The sequence below is a fragment of the Diutina rugosa genome (assembly GCF_008704595.1).
Source record: "Diutina rugosa strain CBS 613 chromosome Unknown scaffold20_size193122, whole genome shotgun sequence".
Taxonomy (NCBI): Eukaryota; Fungi; Ascomycota; class Pichiomycetes; order Serinales; family Debaryomycetaceae; genus Diutina; species Diutina rugosa.
Genome location: NW_022995162.1, coordinates 54,133 through 79,198, shown reverse-complemented (window position 1 = coordinate 79,198; position 25,066 = coordinate 54,133). Strand labels below are relative to the sequence as shown.

The 25,066-nt window shown below is 49.7% G+C and overlaps 10 protein-coding genes across 10 annotated transcripts; 5 read left to right on the top strand and 5 right to left on the bottom strand. All coding sequences in view use genetic code 12, as the record gives it.

The window, feature by feature from the left end:
* Nucleotide 1: 1 nt before the first annotated feature.
* Nucleotides 2-670, bottom strand: DIURU_003804 (GET complex subunit; the record flags this gene model as incomplete). The annotated part of the gene is made up of 1 exon (XM_034156607.1): nt 2-670. The coding sequence occupies one exon, from the start codon at nt 668-670 to the stop codon at nt 2-4; it is 669 nt and encodes a 222-aa protein (XP_034011381.1).
* A 420-nt stretch (nt 671-1,090) lies between these two features.
* On the bottom strand, nt 1,091-5,929 carry NUP188 (Nup188p; the record flags this gene model as incomplete). The annotated part of the gene is made up of 1 exon (XM_034156606.1): nt 1,091-5,929. One exon carries the CDS (start codon nt 5,927-5,929, stop codon nt 1,091-1,093), a length of 4,839 nt encoding a protein of 1,612 aa, XP_034011380.1.
* A 599-nt stretch (nt 5,930-6,528) lies between these two features.
* Nucleotides 6,529-9,096, top strand: GPI7 (mannose-ethanolamine phosphotransferase; the record flags this gene model as incomplete). The annotated part of the gene is made up of 1 exon (XM_034156605.1): nt 6,529-9,096. The coding sequence occupies one exon, from the start codon at nt 6,529-6,531 to the stop codon at nt 9,094-9,096; it is 2,568 nt and encodes an 855-aa protein (XP_034011379.1).
* Nucleotides 9,097-9,332: 236 nt separating this feature from the next.
* REI1 (Rei1p) lies at nt 9,333-10,538 on the bottom strand (the record flags this gene model as incomplete). The annotated part of the gene is made up of 1 exon (XM_034156604.1): nt 9,333-10,538. One exon carries the CDS (start codon nt 10,536-10,538, stop codon nt 9,333-9,335), a length of 1,206 nt encoding a protein of 401 aa, XP_034011378.1.
* Nucleotides 10,539-10,961: 423 nt separating this feature from the next.
* On the top strand, nt 10,962-13,055 carry RRP6 (exosome nuclease subunit; the record flags this gene model as incomplete). Its single annotated transcript, XM_034156603.1, has 1 exon — nt 10,962-13,055. The coding sequence occupies one exon, from the start codon at nt 10,962-10,964 to the stop codon at nt 13,053-13,055; it is 2,094 nt and encodes a 697-aa protein (XP_034011377.1).
* Nucleotides 13,056-13,766: 711 nt separating this feature from the next.
* DUR1,2 (bifunctional urea carboxylase/allophanate hydrolase) lies at nt 13,767-19,109 on the top strand (the record flags this gene model as incomplete). The annotated part of the gene is made up of 1 exon (XM_034156600.1): nt 13,767-19,109. One exon carries the CDS (start codon nt 13,767-13,769, stop codon nt 19,107-19,109), a length of 5,343 nt encoding a protein of 1,780 aa, XP_034011376.1.
* Nucleotides 19,110-19,839: 730 nt separating this feature from the next.
* HAP2 (Hap2p) lies at nt 19,840-20,334 on the top strand (the record flags this gene model as incomplete). Its single annotated transcript, XM_034156599.1, has 1 exon — nt 19,840-20,334. The coding sequence occupies one exon, from the start codon at nt 19,840-19,842 to the stop codon at nt 20,332-20,334; it is 495 nt and encodes a 164-aa protein (XP_034011375.1).
* Nucleotides 20,335-20,480: 146 nt separating this feature from the next.
* DIURU_003797 (importin-alpha export receptor) lies at nt 20,481-23,393 on the bottom strand (the record flags this gene model as incomplete). The annotated part of the gene is made up of 1 exon (XM_034156598.1): nt 20,481-23,393. One exon carries the CDS (start codon nt 23,391-23,393, stop codon nt 20,481-20,483), a length of 2,913 nt encoding a protein of 970 aa, XP_034011374.1.
* A 169-nt stretch (nt 23,394-23,562) lies between these two features.
* Nucleotides 23,563-23,940, bottom strand: PPT2 (holo-[acyl-carrier-protein] synthase; the record flags this gene model as incomplete). The annotated part of the gene is made up of 1 exon (XM_034156597.1): nt 23,563-23,940. One exon carries the CDS (start codon nt 23,938-23,940, stop codon nt 23,563-23,565), a length of 378 nt encoding a protein of 125 aa, XP_034011373.1.
* Nucleotides 23,941-24,076: 136 nt separating this feature from the next.
* On the top strand, nt 24,077-25,063 carry DIURU_003795 (uncharacterized protein; the record flags this gene model as incomplete). Its single annotated transcript, XM_034156596.1, has 1 exon — nt 24,077-25,063. The coding sequence occupies one exon, from the start codon at nt 24,077-24,079 to the stop codon at nt 25,061-25,063; it is 987 nt and encodes a 328-aa protein (XP_034011372.1).
* Nucleotides 25,064-25,066: the final 3 nt, after the last annotated feature.

Genomic DNA, 25,066 nt, shown 5'->3' with positions numbered 1-25,066 from the left:
TCTAGGAGACGGGTTCCGGTTCTATTTCCTCAATTTGAGGCGACTTTTCGAGCTTCTGCGAGACCTTAGGAGGTTGAGGCTTGGCAACAGGCTTATCAATGAAAAGAAACTCAAACATGAATAAGATTTGAGATAACACTTGACCCACACATTGCATCCACATAGTCAACCCCACAGTCCCTGTAGCGAAGAAGGGCAAGGCCATCACCCATTCCACCTGTTTCGGTAACGCCCCCTTAGGAAGATAAAACAACACATTCTTGCGGTACCAAATTCGGAAAAACCAGACAGGCCCCGAGACCAACAAGAAGAGGATTTGGTTCACCACCGTGTTCACCTTTGCCTTATCCTTGGAGATTTGCTCTTCCAACAGTTTCAACTCAGCGTTCAACTTGTCACATTTGCGATTGAGCTTGGTCCACTTGGCATATTGATCCTGAGCGGAAATTGAACGTTTTTCTCGAGTGGTCTCCCATAACTCTTTCCGCTTTTGCCCATATTCGTTAAAACCCTTATTGAGGCCAAGCTTCGGACCAATGATCAAATAAAGTTGCCAGCCCAATTGTTGGAGAGTAGGCTTACCAATAAGGTCCACCAGGGCTTTCACAAATAGGATAACCCACACCAAGACTAGAATAGTATAGCCACTAATGTCTAACCACGAAAGCATGATGGAGTTCAGTTCAAATTTCGCAAAAAAATAACGCGTGGACGGATCACACGGTTAAAGGTTCAAAAATAAAGCTCTTTGGCGGGGAATCGAACCCCGATCTCCCGCGTGACAAGCGGAAATACTAACCGTTATACTACCAAAGACGTTGTGGAAATTTTGATTTCCGCTTTATTAGTTGACATAGATACCCACGTTCAAGAAGATTTTCACGTTGGTGACTCAATTTTGGTTGGAACGAAGCCTCTATTAGATATAGAACTTCATGAAAGTCAAACAGTTGCCGAATCTGCGAAAATACAATGACTCATCGATAAAAAATCTGGCGAAATCAGCATCTGGTTGTTTTACGATTGTTATACACGCAAACTCTACCATAAAATTCTTTCAAAAATCTTACGTATGTATTAATTACTTCAATCAGATAAGATCCTTCAACTCCAGAATGTCATCAATAACGCCTTTGACGAATTGCTCAAACGGCTCAGAACCCGCCTCCATTATCAATCTTTCTTCATTCGAGCTGGGGACAATTCGAGTAGATAAAAATTTTGGGTGCTTTAGTAAGTTCGTCAAACACAACAAAAGCTTTTCTCTTTTGGCGGGAGTTTCCAATCCTGAAAGCATAGGCATATCATTGACTTCATCACCTTCACCCTGCAACTTGGGATGCTTGCGATAAACATTTGCCAAATAGTCAGTAGCCGACATCGACTTCAAAATCTCGTAAATCAAAAGAATCTGCCCAGTTTCTGATATTGAAGCGGTTGAAACTTGGATCAGACTTGAGTCATTTTCCCAACTCAGGATACAACCACCAATCTGCTTACCAAACAATTGCAAAGCTAAGCTGACTTCAGGAATGGCACTAGCACCAATTTTGCTTAATGTGGTGATTATTATCGGCAAGATACCATTAGTCCATATCCGATGATATTGCGCACCATTTGTAATCGTGACTCCACCCTTACGAAGGGGTAATGACATTGGTGACTCGACAAGAACCACAAACAACCCTGCTTGAACAAATTTGTCGGCAATAGCTTCATTGAAACTCATGAGTTCCAAAATCAACATCAACGACAAGCGAGCAAAAACAAACTCTTGATTGATTTCAATCAGATGCGACATGGAGTAAAAGTTGAGCAACACCTTGATGGTATCATTGTCTTCAACGACACGCGTCAATTTGGAGTTCGCCAAGATGGGGTCAGTAAATTGTAAACCGAGGAACGCCTCAAAAATCGACAATACAAGTACCAAGTCGTCAATCAACGGATTGATTGTCTTGAACTCAGTCTCCTTCAAGTACACCTTATTGAGAAGCTCATTGAGAATGGTGCGAATGGCTTTGCACATGAGATCAAACACTTCGAGGAAAACACTGAATTGTTCAAGAATGAGTCTAGATTCCAGCTTGAGCATCTTGAGTGCACAGTAGACTATGCGTAGTAACGGGCGATAGTTACCTTGGGATTCAAGTGATGTCAGTGATTGACCGCTCAAAGTCAGCAAAAAGTTCACACCTGCCAGCATCGATAAAAGGGAAAGCGACAGTTTGAGGATATCGAAAGCAACTTGTGCGTCAACTTTAGCGTCGCTGGTAAATACGCAGTAGACAAGGTAAAATGCCACCAAACTGCGCTCATTGAACACCAGTTCGAATAACTGAGCGGGAATCCCTTCGTCGTAGTTCAACTGAAGAAGAGTAGCGGCTACCTTGAGCATGGCAGAAGTTACCAGTTTAGGGTACTTGCGACAAAGAGACACCACAAGTGCACCGACCAGCTTCGCGACATCAGCTTGAGCCATGATGTACAGCTTGTTGGTGGCCGCGGCTTCCACCTCGCTAAGAAGCTTGGGCCATCTTTCTTCCTTCCCAAAGGTTTGATGCATCAAATCGACACGGTAGAATTCGGGCAGAGGCAAGCGGTTGATGAATTGCGTCACTGACGTGTTGAATGTTTCAAAAGTAGCATCTAACTCAGAGTAGAGCTGAGGCAAATATCCTCGAATCGAAAACAATGATTCAAACGGAATTTTGGGAGTAGCGTCCAAAATTTTCTGGTACTCAGCTTTGTTGGTGGTTGTGAACAAGTAAAGAGCCAAAATTTCAGCGATTTTGGATACTACTCGCAACTCCTGAGCACGCTGAACGGTAGCAGTGTAGCTATTTTCTGAGGTCCATTTTTCAACAGCAGCAGTAGAATCAGTTTTACTGAGGTCAGCCATCCACGAAGTAAGCATATCAATGAAATGTGAATCATCACTGTTCTTAGTTTGACGTACAGTTGCCCACAGGTTGAATGTGAGGGCAATAGCATTGAGCAAACGGTAACTCAGTTCATGCGGCGTCACCTTGCTGACATTATTCTTGAGAATCGTAGTAATCAGTTCCAGTTTCTCTTCATTACCCAACAACAACTTGGATGAATCGTCACTGACCAAGAGTACCAACAAACCTTGTTGGTTGTCGCCCTTGGTTATAGCACAAATGAAGTCATAGATAGCGTCCTTTGTGCTAAGACGCATAAACAGATTTTGAAGATCAGCTTTGATGGTACGAATGATCACTTCAGCCAGTTTCTGACCCATGAACGACAAGATCAGGGGAGCCAGAGGCACCAAAACAAGCGAGGACAAAAGTTCCATGATCGGACGTTTGACAAGTTGACTTTGAGTATAAGCCAAAACGAGCTGAGGCATCTTGCGATAAAGAGCCTCTTCAAATTTGGGTTGCACCTTTTGTTTTCTGGTCTGATGTATATCAACCAAGAGCTTGCAGAACTCAAGGCATCTTTGAATCCAATCGATATGGACGTAACCAGATGTATCCCACACTTCATAAAGGTCCACTGGTCCCGCAATCGTGTCAATCATCGCCAAGAGTGGCGACACCACTCGAGGAACATCGTGCGAGTCCGCCATGAATGCACCATACACCAAAGTTGCCAGCTCGGCAAGCGCCAGAGAATAATCTTCAGCATACTCCAGCACCAACATAATCAGAAATGTCAGCAAGATCAGTACTCCAAGTGCAAGTTTTTCGTAGGCTTTGTTGAACAGACAATGCGTAAAGCTTTCGAAAACGTAGATTAGATGCTTGGCGAAGCGTGCCATGATCAGGGGCTTCGCATCGTGAGGCACGGGATGAGCACTCCACTCCATACAGTCACGAGCAAGAGCTTCCGTGAGCTTGACGAGAGCAAAGGTAAAGTCGTAATTACCGGAAACCATTTCAATAGCACCAAACAAGATGGCGGCAAGACCTTGTTTACCGTCAGCAGAGAAAAGCAGCAGTCTCGCTAAATAGGCCCACACTCCAGCACTGTGATAAGGAACAGACAACCGCAAGAAATTGACACCAGCCGTCGCCAATTCAACATTGCGTGTGTGCAAAGCCTGCTCAAACAACCGCAATACCACCTCGAAAATATCCAAATTTTCAGTGTGAACCAGTAGATCCCTGAACATTCTGGTGATCTCGTTGCGCTCAGAGTCCTCAAGTACTTGATTGATTAACTGGACAATGCGCAAAGCTACCTGCATGACATCAGGCTCAGCGGTGGTAGTGAATTTGGATATGTTATGAAGAATGCGTCCAACGAGTTCCCAACCACTGTATTGGTAAAGGAATGCTACCAACGACTTTGTCGTTTCTGCAGCCGGCAAAGCCTTTGCCTTTGTGCCAACGTCGAGCCTCAATTCTAATTTATGAGTAATTTCGTGAGGAGGGTAAACTTGAAGCGGCTCTCTCAATTTGATGAGCTCAGTGTTATCATCGTCAATAACAGTAATTCTCTCCAACTCTTGCTTGGAAAGACTCGTGGTATACAGTCTGAGTTCGTGAAACTCAGAATCAGCAAATTGCCCATTGATCAGTGCAAGATTAATAAATGGGGTCAACTCGAGAGGGAAACGGGTACGACTGAGCACAAGGTAGTCTTGAATCACCGGGTTGTTAAAGAATTGTTGGATCACAACAGGAGAGCAGTTTTGCACCACCTGGCAGATGGTATGAGTCAACTCTGGACTGACTTCTTGCAAAGGACTAGCAAGGATGATTTGCACCAAAACAGCCAGGTATATGCCGTCGAACTTCAAGAGGTTGTTAAGCAGGGCAATTTCGCTGAATACAAGCAGCACCGAGGTGTGCTTCTGTAACACATGAATGGCTTCCTGAATATTAAATGGGGGTTTGCCAGCCAGAGGATGATCTTGGATGAAGTATAACTTACGCCATAACAATACGAGCCAGCAATAGCTAACAATCGGAGCATCTCCCGGACGGGTAGCTTCAGTTATGACACGATTGATCGCTTCCAAAGCAGTGTAATTGTCATAATAAAATGATTGCTTTGAGGCAGTCGACTCGATGGCGTTCTCCACATCAAAAGAACGTTCTAAATCCAAAAAGAGAACACTGCACATGGTTGTAAGTCCCTTGAGAAGCTCAAATTGTTCCTGAAACTTCACAGCGATAGCAGGGCCCACAGCGAGAAGCCAGTTGTGACGAGCGCAATAGTCCTTGAACCATGCTGTCGTTGTTTCGACAGTGACGGTAGGATTCTGAAGTAACAATTCAAACATCACCTTGAGCATTTCAGTTACGAAAATGATCAGTTCGGTGTGAACCAAGGTTTCGAGATCTTCTGAAGGGTAAACAGGGGGATCGGTGACGTCTTTCAAAACGCTGTTGAGGGAGTCAATAGCCGAAGCCATGTACTTTGTATTGATGAAGATCTCCTTGCCCAAATTGCGGACAGTTGGCGATTGAAGAGGGTTTTCCCGCTGGCGTAATAAGAAAATGACCAAACGTAAGATTGTTAGCCGTTCTTGCAAAACTCTGGTGCAGTAAAAGAACACCCGCTGGTCGTCCAGTTGCTTTTTTCGGTCATCAGGAAGCTTCAGCTTATATTTCTCCGGCTTCTCCTCGAGGGTAGCGAAGGTGCTGGCCAGTTGGCTGATGATGCGTACCACTTCATTGTAATCAACATTCAATAGAGAAGCCACCGTTTCTGCATCCAGTTTATTCGGACAGGTGTATTTGATTTGACGGACCGTTACCAGAGCCTCCTTGGTTTTCGGCTGCTGATCAGGCTTTGTTTTGAATGGGTTTGGGTCCAAAAGCACCAGCTTGTTTGTGAGGAGAAACTGATCAAGATGGGGCAGCTGGAGATTGGGACTGACATCTGTCAACACCAGCAAGGCGTTGTCAAACGTCCACATTGCTCGGGAGGGATCGCTTGCCGCCGCCATGATGTGATGGGTCGTCGCGCGGTGTATGAAAAAGAGGTGGTGAGATGGTGATATGGTGGTGATGAATTGTCAGGGCAAAACAATAATTGCGTCGATAAATATTGATCGGAGGCTAAATATATACTATGAGCGGATCAAATTATTTAAGAGTGGAATTATTGTTTAGTTTTCATAGATTTTGTCAGGTGAAGTTCGTCTCACGCCTGAGCTCCATCGACTTGACGACGCGCAGAGCCATGATAAACACAAGTCGTATTGATTCAAAGCATTTTCAACAAAGTAGCAGTTATAAGGAAGTGGGTATCTGGGGTATCTAGAGAGTCATGGATTAGCAGAGAAAACACACAGAGATCCACTTCTATCATTTAAGTTATTTCGAACGTCTCAGTTAACGAGTCACTTCTCAGACTCTTAAGAAACAATAAATCTAGACAGTAAGTCTAGTAACATAGAATTGAAACCACTTTTCTCGGATGGTTTAGACTGAGACTAAAAAACCACTACCCGTCCTCTGGACTTATTGTTTTGTTGTCCCCGCCCACGCGAAGGGCTATATCGGACCCCACGCGTGTTTGTGGGGTCGCGAAATTTCCAACAGCATGGTCAACGGGCCTATCAAGTGGTGGGGCCAGTTATTGGTTGCAGCCATCAATGTCGTGGGGTTGCTATTGTTTTGTCGAGGGTTCTTCCCTCAGAAGCAGCTGTTACCTGGAGTAGCGCTGTTCCATCAGGCTGACCCTTTCGCCAAGCCGCCGTTCTCAAAAGTGGTGGTCATGGTGGTGGACGCCATGCGTTCAGACATGTTATACGGCAATCAGTCGCATATGAATTACTTCCATAAGCTTATGGATGACGGCGTGGTGCTCCCGTACACTGCTTATGCTCACCCGCCGACAGTTACCCTTCCGCGCCTTAAAGGGATTACGCTGGGGCTGACGCCTTCGTTTCTCGATGCTATCATGAACATCAACGAAGAAGATGACACATCGTTGAATCTGGACCTGTGGATTGGTCAGTTTGTTGGCCGGGGTGCCAATATTCACTTCTATGGAGATGACACTTGGTTGAAGCTTTTCCCAAAGGAGTTCACTAAAACTGATGGTACCAATTCATTTTATGTCAGTGACTTTACTGAAGTTGATCACAACGTCACACGCCACCTTGATGAAGAGCTTAAGCCCTCCAGTAAGTGGGATGGTTTGATTTTACATTACTTGGGTCTCGATCATATTGGTCATAAAGGTGGCCCTCATTCTCCTTACATGGAAAGCAAACAACATGAGATGGACAAGGTGATTCAACGCTTGTATGAATACATTAACAAGAATCAAGATACTGTTCTCGTGGTGATGGGCGATCATGGCATGAATGAGATCGGCAACCATGGTGGGGCACTGGCCGGAGAAGTGTCTCCTGGCTTGGCTCTCATTTCACCCAAATTTAAGAAACTTGATCTTGATGTACTTCCTCCTCATGATGTTGAAAACTTTCAATACTACCGCCCGTGCACCCAGATTGATCTTGTTCCCACCTTGAGTGCTCTTTTGGGTTTACCGATTCCAAAGAATAATGTGGGGGTGGTGCTCAAGGAGATCTTGCCCTTATTCAAACGGAGGGGTAACGTGATTCGTGAAAACGCCCTTCAAATGGCGTTACTTGCGGGTCATACAGTTCCCGCTAACTTTGACGAGTTGGACGAAAAGGAGTTATACCACTACTTGCATGAAATTCAGGATGACCTTGCTCTGACCGCTACAAATTACAACTATGATGATATCTACACCGGCTTAGGTCTCTTGGTGCTTTCATGTGGCATCAGTTTGGTATTGTTTAGTCGCTACTATTTGTGGGGAAGCAATTCAAAGCGTGCTCGCCAGTGGGCCTTGATCAGTGTTATCGTCACCATCTTGTACTCGTCTCATTTCCACGGACTGTCACTTATCGAGGAAGAACACCACATCTGGTGGGTACTCGCAGTGCTTGTGGCCTTAGGTACGGGAAATGTGAAATGGTCGTCTGCTGTTATCATTGGATTGAGAGTTATCAAAGCCTGGTCCAACAGTGGTCAGAAGTACTGGCTGGATGATAAGATTGGTCTCTACTTGGTTCGTCATCCCGATGTCCTTTGGGCACTTGTTGTGTTGACATACGTTGTGAATAACATGTTGACGTTTACTCAAGGGAATTTCGTCAGCGCTCTCAATTTCTTCGCCGGTAATGCTCGGGCCACAGACTTCAAGCTGCTTGGTTCACTCATCGGTTTCATTCTCCTGTTTGTCACCATGTCTGTCCTGTTGTCATTCAAGTTGGTACAATATTGGGCTGATGGACATGATGTTCCGGCTTGGTTGAGCTGGTTATACTATTGGGTGCTCACTAACTACGATATCAACCCTCACAACCCTAATGCTGGAGATGACAAGCAACTTGTGGGGCTGATTTTAGTTCAACTTTCCAATGCGCTGATTTATTTTATGTCAACATTGTTGGTTGTTTCCCTTGTGAGTGCCAAGTTCAAAGGAATCAAAGGTGGTTACTTTAGTGTTTTTGCCAACTTTTTCACGCTTTATTTGATTCACCATTCTCGAGTGGAGAATATTCCCATTTTCATTGCCTTTGCGGTGGTCAAGTACTGCTTTATGCGCAGTATTAGTTCGATCAAGCTGGATGTGGATTACCGCCTTTTGCTTATCAGCGCGTTCACTTTGGTAGTGTCTAATCTCCTGTTTTTCTCCATGGGGTTCACTAACTCCTTGGCAACGGTTGATCTTTCGAACGCTTACAATGGTGTGCTGAGCTACAATCTCTTACTTGTGGGATGGTTAACGTTTGTGTCCAACTTTGCTGGCCCTCTTTATTGGCTGTTTTCATCATTGCAGATGATCTTTGAGCCATCGGTCATCTTGTACCAGCAACCTACAACCGCCGACTTGATCTATTTACCTCGGATCTGTTTCCAGGTCTTGTCGGTCAAGCTGCGTTTCACGTTTATGTTTTATCTGATAGCAGCGGTTACCTTGATGGCGCTGTGCGTGAACTTGAGATTCCACTTATTTATTTGGCTGGTGTTTTCACCCAAGATCTTGTTCTTTGGCGTGTGGGCCGTGTTCATGAACCTATTTATCGATTATATTGTTGGACTGTTGTTGTTGCTCTTATTCAAGTGATGACAAGGCTTTTCATTTAGAACAGACAGTGCAATTTAAAGCATATTTGATATATGTGTATAGAAAACTAAATCATCATCTAATACAAGTCGAAGAAAACTGCTTATCAGGATCGTAAGCAAACCGTACCAACAATTATATCCTTGCGTTCAAACCAATAAGACGAAGGAAGAAGTGGTAGACTCAACTGTGCGTTTGTAATGTATTTATAGCAATCATAAAATGTGTCGTCAAGATTATTGCAAAAGTTGATCACGGTAGTATGGTTGGTTGTTAACAAATTTGGCGGCACGACGGTCATTGACGTCCTCACGCTTCTTTTGCTTAGCCCATGCCCGCTTGGACTCTTGCAATGCCTGTCTTTCGGGGACAGTCAACATGTGACGAGTTTCCGCGGCGATAACCGTACCTTGACCTTCGGTCAAAATACGCTCCGGCGCCAAACTTTGTCTGTAGTATCTTTGGTTAGACCGGTGACCAAGCACTTGACCCAGGGGAAGCACAAGCGAGTTGCCATGACGGTAGATAATATCATCACCAGTGAGCAACTCTTCGTCCTCTTCTTCATCGTCATCGTCACCTTCGTCATCATCCTCGTCGCCACTGACGTCTTCCCAGTCGCCATCGTCGTCAGCAACCACGTCCTCGGCATTGACAATAGTAGTACGAGGCGCGTACGTCAGCGAGAAGTCGTAGAATTGGGAAATTTCAAGCTTTTCGTCTTCCGTTTCGTAAGGGATTCTCATGTGTCTCTTCAGCAACATATGTTCTCTAGCAGCCTCACAGGTACGACCCTGGTAGCCACAAGCAATGCAAAATCCAAACCCAACCTTTTCACCTAAATAGTTCAAAAGACCCTCAACGTCAACGAGGTACTTTCTTTCAGGGATGTAGAGGTTGTGAGCTTTCCAGAGATGTTCCAAGTTCTCATCAATAGTTTCAAAGTTGCGGGTCTTCTTACAGAAGAGACATGTAGTGGGAGGGATATCAACCTTATTCTTAAGCTTGAGACTGATGATTTCTTCCTCAGTAGGACCTTCAGGGGCAGCAGCCTCCTTGGTGTCATCCTCAGGCTTGGCCTGTTCAGTAGGCTGAGCGGCTTCAGATTCAGCAGGCAGTTGCTCGGTGGGCTTAGGGGTGACTTCAGCAGGCAGTTTCCCTTCGGCCATCGCCTTACGAGCGATCTCCAAAATCTGACGCTTCTTCTCTTGGAGCTCTTCCCGTTTCCGTTGTCTTTCCTCCTTTTTCAGGGCTCTGGTCTTGGGGGTTTCTTCGGTGGCCTTGTTCATCACGGCCACTTTTTCATTGAATTGGGCTTCCGAGATCGCCGGGAGCTGGGCCACCTTTCTCTTGAGGTTATACCGATGCCAGTCACCTCTCATATGGTCCCTTTGCTCGGCCGACTCATCGAACGTTAGGGTACACGTATTACAGGTAAACATGTCTGGATGAGATGATGTACGTTATCTGGTGCGCGATGAGATGATGATCTGGGGGTAGAGAAGGGCAGAAGCCAAAAAGTATGAAATTAGAGTTAGACAAAATAAAGAACTACATTTACGTGTTAATATAGCGAAAGGTATCTGTTTTCTGTACTGAAAGACTTGATAATGATGTTAGGCTAATTTCTGAAGGTATGATATAGACCACAGTAGATACAGATTACTCCATAAATTATCAAAAACACTGACCGAGCAAGCCAAAATAACAGGAAAATCATATTTTCTCATCCATGAGTTCATTCAAAACTACTCGTAGGTCTCATTATCCCATATCTCTCCCCATCGCCAAGTCATCGCGAAGTCGCACTGAATTTGGGTCAAGTGCAGCATCTGCTACTCCCAAGCGACACACACCACTGAATAATGTCGGACTTCTCCCTGGCGCTCCCGCTGGTGGTGAAGGTGGTTCGTTCTGCTGTGGCTCTTGGCGCCCAGGACCCACTGTTTTACCGGTCAATAGACAAGCTGGTGGGCACCGAGCTCGATGTCACCACCTCGCGATTGACCGATATCGCGACACAATTGGGGCAAAACATCAGCGGAGACATCCAAGACGTGATTGGTGACGACTGGAAGGTCACTCTGGATGTGTTGGACCAGTTATTTGAACGGTTAGACCGCCTGTTCGATGAAATCAGGGGTAAACGAGTGGTGGAAGATAACGATGTCCAGGCGCAAATGAATATACCCAAGCCTCAGCTCAAATTCACTGACCCGCTTGATAACTTGGAACAAGAGCCATTTAAGCCTCGTCTCACATCCAAGCCGAACTCGTTGGTGCCCCTCGAGTTGGAGCTAATTACTGACAATCCGGAAGACCCGCCCCACTACGCTCAGCCATACGCCTACGAGATTGACCATCAAACATACCCTGAAACGGTGGTCTCTCCCAACCAACTTCCCGTGATTGAACCTCAAGACTGGAACGAAACTGAAGCCATTTGGGTCGATGACGAAGAGACGTTATTAAAGATGGCCGACGAACTCGCCAACAGTGCCGAGATCGCTGTCGATTTGGAACACCATGACACGCGTACCTATTTCGGGATTACGTGTTTGATGCAAATCTCCAATCGTGACCACGATTGGCTTATCGATACGCTTGCCCTTCGTTCTCAGTTGGGTAAAGTGTTGAATCCTATTTTCACTGATCCCACCATCGTTAAAGTGTTCCATGGTGCGTTTATGGATATCATCTGGCTTCAGCGTGATTTGGGTCTCTACGTGGTGTCGTTGTTTGACACGTTCCACGCCCTGAAACGATTAGGCCTTACCAGAAACAGTTTGGCGTACTTGTTGGAACATTACGCCAAGTTCTCTACCTCGAAAAAGTACCAGCTTGCCGACTGGAGAGTGAGACCGTTGCCGGCTCCCATGGTCAACTACGCGCGAGCTGACACCCACTTCTTGCTCTACATCTACGACCAGATGCGAAATAAGCTCGCCGAGATTGATGGCATCGCTGGTGTGCTCCACGAACTGCGGCAGGTGGCCAAGCGCCGGTTTGAGTACCCTAAATACATGCCGCGCCTGGAGCAAGGGTCGAAGGGGGTGCTGCTGGGGACAAACACGCTGAACTTCATCACTGACCCTGTCGAATGGTTATTGATTCAATTTAACCTTCCTCGATACCGGCTTCCGGTGGTGCGAGCTCTTTACGAGTGGCGTGATGCCAAAGCGAGAGCCGATGATGAGAGTCCTCGCCACATTATGCCCAACCAGTCGCTCGTGGCGCTTGCCATGCTTGAAGCCCCCGTCAAGCTGCTGGACGTGTTAAATCTGACGCGATTCGTATCTGAAGCCGTGAGAATTAATGCTCGTCAACTCGCCGAGCTTCTCAATGACGTCAGCGCTCAGTTAGCCAAGTACGATGAGGAATTGGCTGGCCAATATAACGATGGCAAACCGTCATTGCTGATCCCCGAATTGGTCAAGGCGTCCGCCAACGTCTTTAACGACTTTGAATTGCCTACTTCCAATGACCTTTTGGTGGACGCACCTGCTGATTTGGGCAGCGCGGTCCCTCCCGAATTGATCGAGAGACTCAAGTTCATTCGCTCGAAGCTCGAAGTGAAGAAGAGTACTCCTGTACCGGCAGTGGTGGTGGAACTGGTGAAGCTCAAACAAGAGACTTTGGCCTCGACCACCCCCGAACCTACTTCATCTAAGGAAGAGGAAGAAACTAAGGAAACCTCCACTGAACCCACTGAGTCTAAAGAAGAGGTCATTGCTCTTCGAAACGTTAGAAGACAGATCCACACTAAGAAGCGGGCCGATACCGGCGAGGTGATTGATTTCGCGAACAATAAGCTGGTGCTTGGAGCCGAGGACGTGCCTGATAATAATACGAAGAAGCGGCGTCGGTTCAAGCCGGGCTCCAACGTCGATGCCGGGCCCCAGGCCCCCAAAAAGCGGCGGCAAGAAGCCAAGGGGCGGTCGGGGGTGTTCCGCAATTAATGTACGTAGCATATGTTTTTATAACAATATAAATCCCGCAAGCGGCGTTCTTATTTCTAAGTGGTGGTGGTGGGGGAAGAGAGCCAAGGAATTTTGCAGTCAATGCACCCGCTTGGTTTAACGCAATCTTGTGATCACAACAGCACAATACAGTGTATGCCTATCGCTCAGTTACCGATAATTTTCTTGGTACGCTTAGCGATTTTGATAAGCCGCGGGGGCCGTTGATTGCACCCCTCAATTTTTTTTATCGGGGCCGTTCCGATTACCGGAAAGATTAGGAAGACGTGCCTATCGCGGCCACTAAACCGCAACGTTATCGGCGTTAGTGTCTGCACAAGGACAGGGGATCGAGAGATAGAGGTTGGGGAACTGGCTAAGTAGACTTGCTGAAAGACAATAGTTAGTATCGAAAAAGTTGAGTTCAGTCGAGGGATGGGTTTGTTTGTCCGGGGGGGTTTAAAGACCGTTAAGTGTCTTGATTAGGAGCCCCGCACCTGCCAAAGGAAAAAAGATCACAATCTCTTATCAGTGCGCTTTCTGAGAAACCAATAGATAAGTGTGATTGTGATGATAACTACGATTCACGCTGCTTTCTCGGGAATCACCGAAGGGACACCGCCGACAATTGCCACAATACCAAATGGGGACCCCCAGGTTAAATAACTCGCCCTGCGCCGTACTGTTTCTGTAAAAACCCCATACTAAATCATGACGGTGGACAACACTAGTGGCTGGACCGTCGACCAATGGCGGCTGGCGCTGACTCTCGACCTGCTTATTGCCCTTGTCCAGCTGCAAAAGACCTATGAAGAAGACCCTGCCTGGATCGCATTGTCTTCGGTGGATCAAATCAAGGACCAGTGGGACTTGCTCCATACTCGCCCCAATGCCACGCTGTTGCCTCTCTACGGGGTCCCCGTGGCCATCAAGGATAACATTGACGTTCTTGGCTTACCCACCACTGCTGCCTGCTCGCTGTTTGCCTATACGCCTGTCCAGGACTCCACCGTGGTGTCTCTTTTAAGACATGCTGGTGCCATCATCATCGGTAAGACCAACTTGGACCAGTTTGCCACCGGTTTAGTCGGCACCCGTCTGCCCTACGGTGTCGTTCCTAACACTTTCGACCCGCAATACGTGCTGGGCGGGTCGCTGCTGGGGCTGGCGCTGGTGGTATCTCGCGGGATTGTCCCTTTGGCCTTGGGCACTGATACTGCCGGTCTGGGGCGGGTTCCCGCCATGCTCAACAATCTCGTTGGCCTTAAACCCACTAAGGGGGTGTTCTCGTGCTCTGGTGTCGTCCCCGCCTGCAAATCGCTCGACTGTGTGTCAATCTTTGCCCTTCTGGTGGGCGATGCTCAAACCTGTTTCGACGTCTTAGCGGCGGCTGATGACCACGACCCGTACCTGAGACCGATGCCCGAAGCTCCTCCTCGTCTGTTTGGCCCTAACCCCAAGATCGCTGTCCCTAAGCAAATGCAATGGCACGGCAAGGTGGAAAACGAGAAAGCGTTCGCCGCTGCCGTCAAGAAGTTCGAGAAAGTGGGCGACGTTGTTGAAATCGACATCACCCCGATGTTGGAGCTCGCTAAACTTCTTTACGAAGGCCCCTGGGTGGCTGAGCGCTACGCCGCCATCAAGGACTTTTTGAATAGCAACCCTGACCCCAAGACGTTGGACCCCACCGTGTACGAAATCATCCTGGGCGGAGCGACGCCGCTGGCGGCGACGGCGTTCGAGTATGAGTACCGGCGCCAGGCCCTTCTCAAGCAGATTGCCGACGTGATGAAGGGTATCGACTGTGTCGTGGTCCCCACGGCTCCATTGCAACCAAAGATCGCCGAAGTTGCCAGTGACCCCATTGGTGTCAACTCTATTCAAGGTACTTACACCAACTTCGTCAACCTTGCCGATATGGCCGGGCTTGCCATCCCCACCGGTTTCATCAACGAGGTCCCGTTTGGCGTCACCCTCTTGGGTCGTGCCTTCACTGACTATGCTCTTCTTGAATTGGCTCTGAAAGTGTTGCCTGCCGTGGCTCGAGCTGGCGTCTGTGGCGCTGAAGTCACCAACAAGTTGCCTTCCGAAGTTGATCTTGGTCCCGGCTACATGGACGTGGCCGTCGTCGGTGCTCACTTGAAGGGGTTCCCGTTACACTGGCAGCTTGAAAAAGTGGAGGCAGTGTTTAAAGAGGCCACCACTACCACTGCTGAGTACCGTCTTTACGCGTTACCTGGAGGTCTTAAGCCAGGTCTCCGCAAAGTCACTGGTACCGACGAAACCGGCGTCAAGATTGCCTTGGAAGTGTATGCCATCCCCGTGTCCAAATTTGGTGAGTTTATGGCGATGATCCCGTCTCCCTTGGGCATCGGCCTGGTAACTCTCGCTCTGGGGCGCCAAGTGAAACTGTTTATCTGTGAAGAAGTCGGCTACTCTGCCCCTGAAGCAATTGACATCTCGCTGTTTGGCGGCTGGAAGAACTACAAGCGGCAAACTCCCCCCTTTGGCAAGGTGTTGGTGGCTAATCGTGGTGAAATCGCCGTCCGTCTCATCCGTACCTTGAAGAAGATGGGCATCAAACTGGTGGCAGTGTACTCTGACGTCGACAAGTTCTCGCAACACGTGCTCGATGCCGACGAAGCCGTGGCCTTGGACGGTGTTCTGGCCGCCGATACTTATATCAACATCGATAAGATCGTCGCTGCCGCTAAACTGACTGGGGCCGAAGCCGTTCTTCCTGGTTATGGGTTCCTTTCCGAAAACGCCGATTTCTCCAACCGGTGCTCCGCCGAAGGCATTGTGTTTGTTGGTCCTCTGGGCGACGCCATCACCAAATTGGGGCTTAAGCACTCGGCAAGAGAAATCGCGAAACAGGCTGGCGTGCCGCTTGTCCCCGGGTCTGACCTCATTGACTCCATCGATGAAGCCCTCAAAGTGGCGGCCGACATTGGCTACCCCGTGATGGTGAAGCTGACTGCTGGTGGCGGTGGTATTGGTCTTCAAAAAGTCGACGACGCCGAACTGATGGAACGGGTGTTTGCCACTGTCCAGCACCAAGCCGCTCAATACTTTGGTAATGCTGGCGTGTTCATCGAACGTTTCATCGGTGAACTGAGACACGTCGAGATCCAGTTGTTTGGTGACGGTAAAGGTGGTGCTTTGGCCATCGGTGACCGTGACTGCCTGCTCCAACGGCGCAACCAGAAAGTTGTTGAAGAAACCCCTGCTCCCAATATTCCTGAAGCCACCAGAGCCAAGATGAAGGCCGCTTCGGAGTCGCTTGGGTCGCTTTTGAAGTACATGGGGGCTGCCACCGTCGAATTCATCTACGACGAAAAGGCCGACGAATTCTACTTCTTGGAAGTCAACGCCCGTCTCCAAGTGGAACACCCCGTTACGGAAATGGTCACCGGGCTCGACTTGGTCGAATGGATGCTTTTACTCGCTGCTGGTACTCCTCCTCGCCAATTCATTGAGAGGGACCCTCCCACCCCTGTGGGCCACTCCATCGAAGCCAGAGTGTACGCTGAAAACCCCGTCAAAGACTTTATGCCTCTGCCTGGTCAATTGACTGAAGTGAGCTTCCCCTCGTGGTGTCGTGTCGATACCTGGGTGAGCAAGGGTACCGTGGTTTCTGGTGAGTACGACCCCACTTTAGCCAAGATCATCGTCCACGGCAAGAACAGAGCTGACGCGTTGACCAAGTTGCACCAAGCCCTCGACGAAACCGTAATTTGGGGGTGCACTACCAACATCGACTATCTCAAGGCCATCGTCACCCTGGACATGGTCGCTGCCGCTAAGATGCACACCAAGCTGTTGGACTCGTTCGTGTACCACCCTAGAGCGTTTGAAGTGGTGATTCCTGGCTCCTACACCACTGTTCAGGACTACCCGGGTCGCCAAGGTTACTGGAACATCGGTGTCCCTCCCCTGGGGTGTATGGACAACTATGCCTTCCGCCTTGCCAATCGTCTCTTGGACAACGCTGAGGACTGTCCTGGTCTTGAAATCACGTTGAACGGGCCCAAACTTCTCTTCCACTCGGCCACCTCAATTGCCGTCTGTGGTGGCGACGTCGAGGTGTTGGTTAATGGCACTGCTAAGCCGCAATGGGAAGTGATCCACCTCGAAGCTGGTGACGTGTTGACCTTGGGTAAGCTTAACGGCGGTTGTCGTACCTATTTGGCTGTGGCTGGTGGTATTGAAGTGCCCACTTACCTTGGCTCCAAGTCCACCTTTGCCCTAGGTAACTTAGGTGGGTACAACGGGCGCACTCTCCGCTTTGGTGACGTCCTCTGGTACTCGCTGACTCGCTCCGCTGCTGCTAGTAGCGTGCCCCCGCTGCTCCTCCCTAACTACCAGCCGGAAGTGTGGGAAGTGGGTGTCACTTGCGGCCCCCACGGCCTGCCTGACTTCTTCAAGCCCGAGCTGATTGACCAGTTCTTTGCCGACACCTGGAAGGTCCACTACAACTCCAACCGGTTTGGCGTTCGTCTCATTGGTCCTAAGCCGCAATGGGCTCGTGCTGACGGCGGCGATGCCGGTCTCCACCCGTCCAACGCTCATGACTACGTGTACCTGATGGGGGCCATCAATTTCACTGGTGACGAACCAGTCATCTTAACGGTGGATGGTCCCTCTTTGGGCGGGTTTGTGTGTGCTGCCGTGGTGTGCCAGGCGGAAATGTGGAAGATTGGCCAAGCCAAACCCGGTGACCGGATCCGCTTTGTCCCCGTGACCGTTGACCGGGCTGTTGAACTCTTGGACGAACAAGACGCTGCTGTGGCCCACTTGACTGGTTCGGTGCCCGAAATCAAGGCTAACGTCACTACTTACGACCCCGTGCTCTACCGCGACCCCTTGGTGTGCTACCGCCAGGCTGGTGACCGCTACATCCTCGTCGAGTTTGGCGAGCCCGTGATGGACTTGACGGTGCTGTACCTCATCCACCGCCTCATTGAGATGGCCGACGATGCTGTGGGCATTGTGGAAATGTCTCGCGGGGTGAGATCGGTGTTGGTTGAATACAACCCACGTACCATCACTCAGGCTCAGTGCTTGCGGACGTTGGAGCTCTACCGCAAGGCGATTGGCGATGCTGGCATTGACTGGAAGGTGGAACTGCGTATTCTCCGGTTGCCGATGGCGTTCGAAGACAAGTTGACGTTGGAAGCCGTGCAACGGTACCAGGAAACCATCCGCCTGCTGGCGCCGTGGTTGCCCAACAACGTCGACTTCTTGGCGCTGGTCAACGACACCACCCGCGACCACATCCACGACTTGATGTACCTGGCCCAGTTCATGGTGTTGGGGCTTGGTGACGTGTTTTTGGGTGCTCCCTGTGCTGTTCCCTTGGACCCTCGCCAACGGTTGTTGGGGACCAAGTACAACCCACTGAGAACTTATACTCCCAACGGTACTGTGGGTATTGGCGGTAACTACATGTGTATCTACACCATGGAGCTGCCTGGTGGTTATCAGTTGGTGGGGCGCACCGTGCCCATCTGGGATAAGCTCCAGTTGAGTGCCCACTCCACCGACCCTTGGTTGTTGCGTCCGTTTGACATTGTTGAGTTCTACCCGGTGACCGAAGCCGAAGTCGACGCTTTCACCGCTGAAATGAACGCGGGTAAGTTTACTGTGGACATCACCAACACTGTGTTTGACCACGGAAGCTACACTCGCTGGCTCGAAGCCAACGCCGAACTGATTGAAGACTACCGCAGCAAGCAAGGCGGCGAGCGCTTGGCCGAATTCAACCGGTTGATCCAAGTGTCGAACGCCGAGTTGGCTACTCTTGAAGCTCCCAAGGACCCGTTGGAGATCCCTGAAGGCTGTGAAGGGTTATACTCTGAGTTCTCCGGTCGGTTCTGGAAGGCTACTGCTGCCGAAGGCGATACCGTCACTAAGGGGCAAAGCTTAGTGGTGGTGGAAGCGATGAAGACAGAGATGGTGGTGGTGGCTCCGCGTGAGTGTAAGGTGATGAAGATTGTCCACCGCAACGGGGACATGGTGGAAGCCGGCGACTTAGTTGCGATTATCGAGTAAATATATTAATGTACACTTTAATTGAACCATAGTAGGTCAAATTTTGTGAGTCACCGAGGCATCCTGCACATTCTTCTGTCGGTATGGACTGGGCGCGGTTAGCTCCATCACTATTACCCCATTGGGCGACGGGCCTCGTTGCCAACACTCGACGCCAAATATGACTGGCGACAAGCCAAAAACTCGATCACGGACCGGGTGCTTGACCTGTCGCAAACACAAAAAGAAGTGTGACGAGCTCGCTTATCCTACCTGCAACCGCTGCCAGAGCAAAGGCCTCGAGTGTGTGTGGCCTCAGAAAAAGCAGGAGATCTACGAAACACTTAAGCACGTCAAGTACATCAACGATCACGCCCCTAACGACCTGCTGGCACCGGTGGTGGTGCTGCTACCACCGACCACACTCACGCCACCGACAAAGCTGCGACGAGGTGCCAAGACCACCGTTACGAAACCGCCCCCGGACCCGGTCGACATCCATCGCCGGATCGCCATGCAGCAGGACTGTGTCGGCGATGCCACCAGTGCTCCCTCCGAGCCCCGGTTTAAATAGATATCACTAATCACATTTCTTCTCGCTTGCCATATCCCAAAAAGCTTATTTCTCGCTAATTCCGATGACGGCCAGCCGTAATCGCAATGCGTAACAATACGGGGATTTACCAACGCCGAAGTCGCACACCAGGTTTTTTCACAAAAAATTTGACACTCGACGTGAGAGGGGACCCCGATGAACGAACCCACCCAATTTTACACCGAGAGTGAGGCGACGAACGGGTACTACAGCCAGAACGGCGACGGCACGGGACTGATGCGCGACCTGAGCTCACCGGGGCTGTCGTCGAATTTTTACGAGGCGGCGCCCGAGCTGGGGCATTACTACGATACCTCCGCCCCCGCCGCCGAGGTCGAGCCCGCCGCCGAACAGCCGTTCTACGTCAACGCTAAGCAGTACCACCGCATCCTCAAACGACGTATTGCTCGAGCTAAGCTCGAGGAGAACCTCAAGATCGCCCGGACCCGCAAGCCCTACTTGCACGAGTCGCGGCATAAACACGCCATGCGGCGACCTCGAGGACAGGGAGGGCGGTTTTTGACGGCGGCCGAGATTGCCGAAAAGGAGAGACAGGACAAGTTGAAGGAGATGGAACAAAATGGCGAGCTGGCCCCGTCGCAAGACCCGCTGCTGGCGCTGCTGCTGGCGGGTCAGCCCCAAACCACGTGACGGGACCAGTGCGGAGCGGGAAAAATATCGTCGCGTCCAACGCTGTTCGCCCCACCACTTTTTCAATTCTTACTTCCTTGTATTATCTCTCATTATGTATATGAATATTATGCCAGTTGTCTGAGCCGATACCATGCTCAGCCTATTTATCCCAGACGCAGAACTCTCTCCTTCACCTCGGGCAGTAACGCCTGGGCCACCGCCGGCCGCACCTGCTTGATGTTGGTGAACACAATGCGCTCGATGCCGGCAAAGTCATTGTTAGGCACGTGAGCCACAGGATCAAACGACTTGTTCTGCACCAGCACGATCTTCGAGAACGTCAGACCGAAGGCTTGCATCTCCAAGTCCAACTCGTTGAGCGGGGCGTTGGTCATCGCCACCCCGGGTTCCTTGGCCCCCGAATCGTTTTGCTTCTTGATGCCTTCGTAGGTGAGAATGTTATCGGCTACCAGCTGCGTGAGTTCTAGAACAACCTCGTCGTTGAGTTCCGGGGCCAAAATTAATTGCGACAACCCAATGTTGGCAATCTTCTTGTCTTGCAAGTTGGCAAGTTGCAGGACGGTGGGGATGATGAACGTCTTGCAGATTTTGTTGAACACATCTTGCTGGGCATTTTGGAAGAATTGCACGACAAAGCTGCCGTTGATGGTTTGCTTGTTGGGGATGTCCGCCTGGGACAACGGCGTGGCCGCAAGCACCATCAAGAACATGGTGAACCGCTTAACGTAGCGTTCAGTGCGCGAGTTCAGAAGTCGGTTCAACAAGAGGAAGCACACGTCCCGCAAGAACAGCATGTAGTGTTGAGGCGACACGTATAAGAGGATCGTTTGCAACAAGTCAAACCCGTAGGCATCGTTGAGCTTTGACGATATGAGCTTTTGGAATACCCCCAACACCGACTCCAAGTTGTCGCGGTCGCCACACACCGAGGGGTCTTGCTGAATGATAGCAATGAGCAATCGGGTAATACCGGGGATGTTACCCTTGTACTCCCAAATCACAGGCGCCATAAGTGGACGTACAAGATCGCGGTATACCGTGGGTAAGCCTTGAGACTTGGGAAGACGCTCCAACACGTAGGCAAGGATTTGGAAGATATAAGGCACGAATTCCTGAATGTCCTCAACCAACACCGGCAACAACTTGGGGACAAGGTTTTCCACAAAAGTGGGGATGTCACTTTCAGGAGCATACTTGATCAACAACCCCATCAGTTCAAATACGTAGTGGGTGAAGCGAGGGTTGGCCGGGTTCTTCGAAGTCACTTCCAAGATGGAGATGAGTTGACCCATGATCGGCATGCGGTTTTCCAACGTGTCGTCGGTGACTGAAAGCACCCGCATGATGCACTTCATGACAAACTCGTTTTCGTCAAGACGCTCGGGTCTGTCCTGGAATTGCAACAATAACAGGAACAACTGGGTCAACAACTGCGGGTGGATTTGGCGCATGTCCTCCTTGTTGAAGATAGGTTGGTGGGTTTTGAAGTCAGTCAACCCCAAAAGCTTTTCCAACGTGACCGCGGCGTAGGTGTACACAGCAGGGGGTTGGCCCACATCCAATAAGTTGACCATCATGTTGATTGCTTCGGCCAATTGTTCTTTGGTCAATTGGTTACGGAACACGTAGATGTACTTGATGGCGTCCATCCGCAAAATCGGGTGGATCTGGTTGTTGCTCAAGTCACCAACAATATTTTGTACAAAGAAGCCCACAACGTCAATAACCACCGTGGTGACCCCAGCGTTGGTGATCGAGCCCTTGGTAGCCAATGAAGTGAAAAGGTAGATGGCGATATCCTTATTCTTCCAGTTGTCCTTCAGCTGGCTAAGGAAATCGTTGACGTACGACATGACCTTGGTAGTGATGAGCTGAGAGTTGACTTCCTTAAGCTCACGCAAGAAATCAGTGGCACTCTTGCGCCGTGACTCAAATTCGGAACCTTCCAAGTCTGACCGCACAAACTGGATGGGCTCGTCTTCAAACTGCTCCTCATCCAGCTCACGGAAGACAATATTAGGTAAAATAAGCTTGCGAATGATTTCATCGAACGCCTGCTCATTATTAAAGATATGTTGTAAACCAGGGTTTCTTACTACCGAAGACAAGAAGTCCAACAGTTTAACTGCCAACAAGTCGTACTTAGGTTGTTCCAGGACCCCAGACACCGTTTCCCACACCAATTTAATAAACTCCTCGACATACTCGCTGAAGTCGTCGGCGTATCGGTTGACGTAGAGACTCAACAACTCGACGATGGCCGTCTTCACCTTGATTAATACGTCCACTTCCAGGTCTTCGTCGGGTTTGGTGATTAAATTAGACTGGAATTTCAAGTAATCGTAAATTAACTTCATGAGTTGTCTCATATTGTCTTCAAAGAATTCGGGTAACTCTTGACAGTTCAAGTCGTAGTATAATTGGACCAAAACCAACAAATTGTCAAGGTAGATGCCTAAACTGGCGGCGTCATCTTTGTGTTCACCGATCAACTGGTCCACAGCAACAAATAATTGGAGGAAAGTCGGGGCAAATTTCTCAAGCACCAATTTGATTTCCAAGAACAACTCGTCACTGCGAAACAATGGCCGCCACTTTTTGAAGATAGAGTGCATCACCTCCAACACGGCGCGGTTGTTAACGAAGTCTGTGGGCGACAATTTCGCCACAAGGAGATCAATGAGGTTTTCCCACCGGTGAGGGAAATCGCACTCAGCAATCAAGGTGATGGCCTCGCCGATCTGTCGCTGAAGTTGCGACGGAAGCTGTACGAGGACATCGACGATTTCCTGCTTGATTTTGGTGACATCCTCCAACGGCAACATGTAGGTTTCCCCGTCGCTACTTAACCACTTGCGCTTGATGAGATTCTTGAAGAAAAGGGCGCCGGCAAGCCGCACCAGGGCGTTTAAGTTGGTCAGCGACACCACGTGTAATAACGACACGGCGAACCCTGGAGTGGTTTCCATCGCCAAAAGCTCCTGCTCCGCCAGCCGCGCGTGCTGGGGAAGCAACAGCTGCTCCAACACGTGTGAAATGGTTTCCAAGCTCGCCATGGTCGACAAGTTGTGATGGTTAGAAGGTGCGTGGAAATTCGGTGCGATGAGAGTGCGGCGTTGAGGCTAGTATAGGGCAAAGGTAAACAAGTGTGGAGAGGTAGTCTATCACAGGATACTGGCAATATCACCGTTTGTAACTGATTGTATATTGTATAGAAAGTAGCTTCTATTTGATGTCGATCCATTTTTGCCGCAACACTGTGGCCATGAGCAAGTCATCGTCGTGAGAGAGCAGCACCATAAACTCATCGACGCCAAAGTCGGCATGAGCTACTGAGGGGCGTCCCAGCTCATCATAGACGCGGTACCACTGATTAAATTGAAACTGACGCTGTTCGTCATCAGTTAAAGTCTTAAACACCGCTTCTTTAACCGCCCATGCTCCCGCAAGACTACGCGCAGTAGCCACGGTTTTCCTTTCCTGGGGATGGAGAATTCTCCCGTATAGTTTGTTGACAAACGGTTTGGGCTTGTTAAGAAGCCTTTCAAACCTCAGAATCTTGGTAATATCCACGCCAATGGCCGCAACCACCGGCACCCTCATGGTACATCACTGTTTGTTACCTCTTTGGTAGCGAGCGGAAAAAACCCCACCTGTGTCCCTCGCGCACAAACAGCTTCGCACAGAGGGCTTTGCACAAAGGCTTCGCACCTAACCGTTTCGGATCATCTATATTCCCATGGCTGACACTGTCCCCGGCTCCGTGGCGTTGCCCCAGTCCAAATATGACCTCAGCACTTACTGGGGGCGAGTAAAGCACTGTGCCGAGATCTCGGACCCGGCAATGTTGCTTAACCTGGATAAAGACATCAAGCACGCCAAACAGGTGGTGTGGGACTACAAAAACGGCGTCACCGCCAAAATGACCCCCGAAGTGTGGCGGGCTAAGCGGGTGTTGGACCTGACATTGCACCCTGACACTGGGGAAAAGGTAGTGTTGCCGTTCCGGATGTCGCTGTGTGTGCTCTCTAACCTTATTGTCACCGCCGGTATGTTGACTCCCAATTTGGGTACTGCCGGCACCTTGTTCTGGCAGATCGCCAACCAGTCGTTGAACGTGGCCATCAACACTGCCAATGCCAACAAGCTGCACCCGCTCACCACCAAACAGATCGCCGTCAACTACACGATGGCGGTGACGGCGTCGTGCTCGGTGGCGCTTGGGCTCAACGCCTTGGTGCCTAGACTTAAGAATGTGTCGCCTAACACCAAGACCGTGTTGTCGCGGTTGGTTCCTTTCGCCGCCGTGGTCAGTGCCGGGGTGGTCAATGTGTTCTTGATGCGTCTGGAAGAACTCAAGAAGGGGATTTCGGTGTTTGACAAAGATGGCAACGATGTTGGTAACTCGAAGAAGGCCGCTTTCTACGCTGTGGGCGAGACTGCCGCTTCGAGAGTGATCAACGCCACCCCCATCATGGTGATTCCTCCTTTGATCCTTGTGAGAATGGAAAGAGCGGGCTTGTTCCGGGGTAAGCCTAAGGCCGTGGAGCTTTTGACCAATGTCTGCTTGATTGCGGCCACCTCGTTTGGGGCGCTTCCGTTTGCGCTTGCGGTGTTCCCTCAACGCCAACTGATCTCGGTGAACAAGTTGGAACCCCAATTCCAAAACTTGAAGGACAAGGACGGCAAGCCGATCACTACGGTGGAGTTCAACCGGGGGATGTGAGAT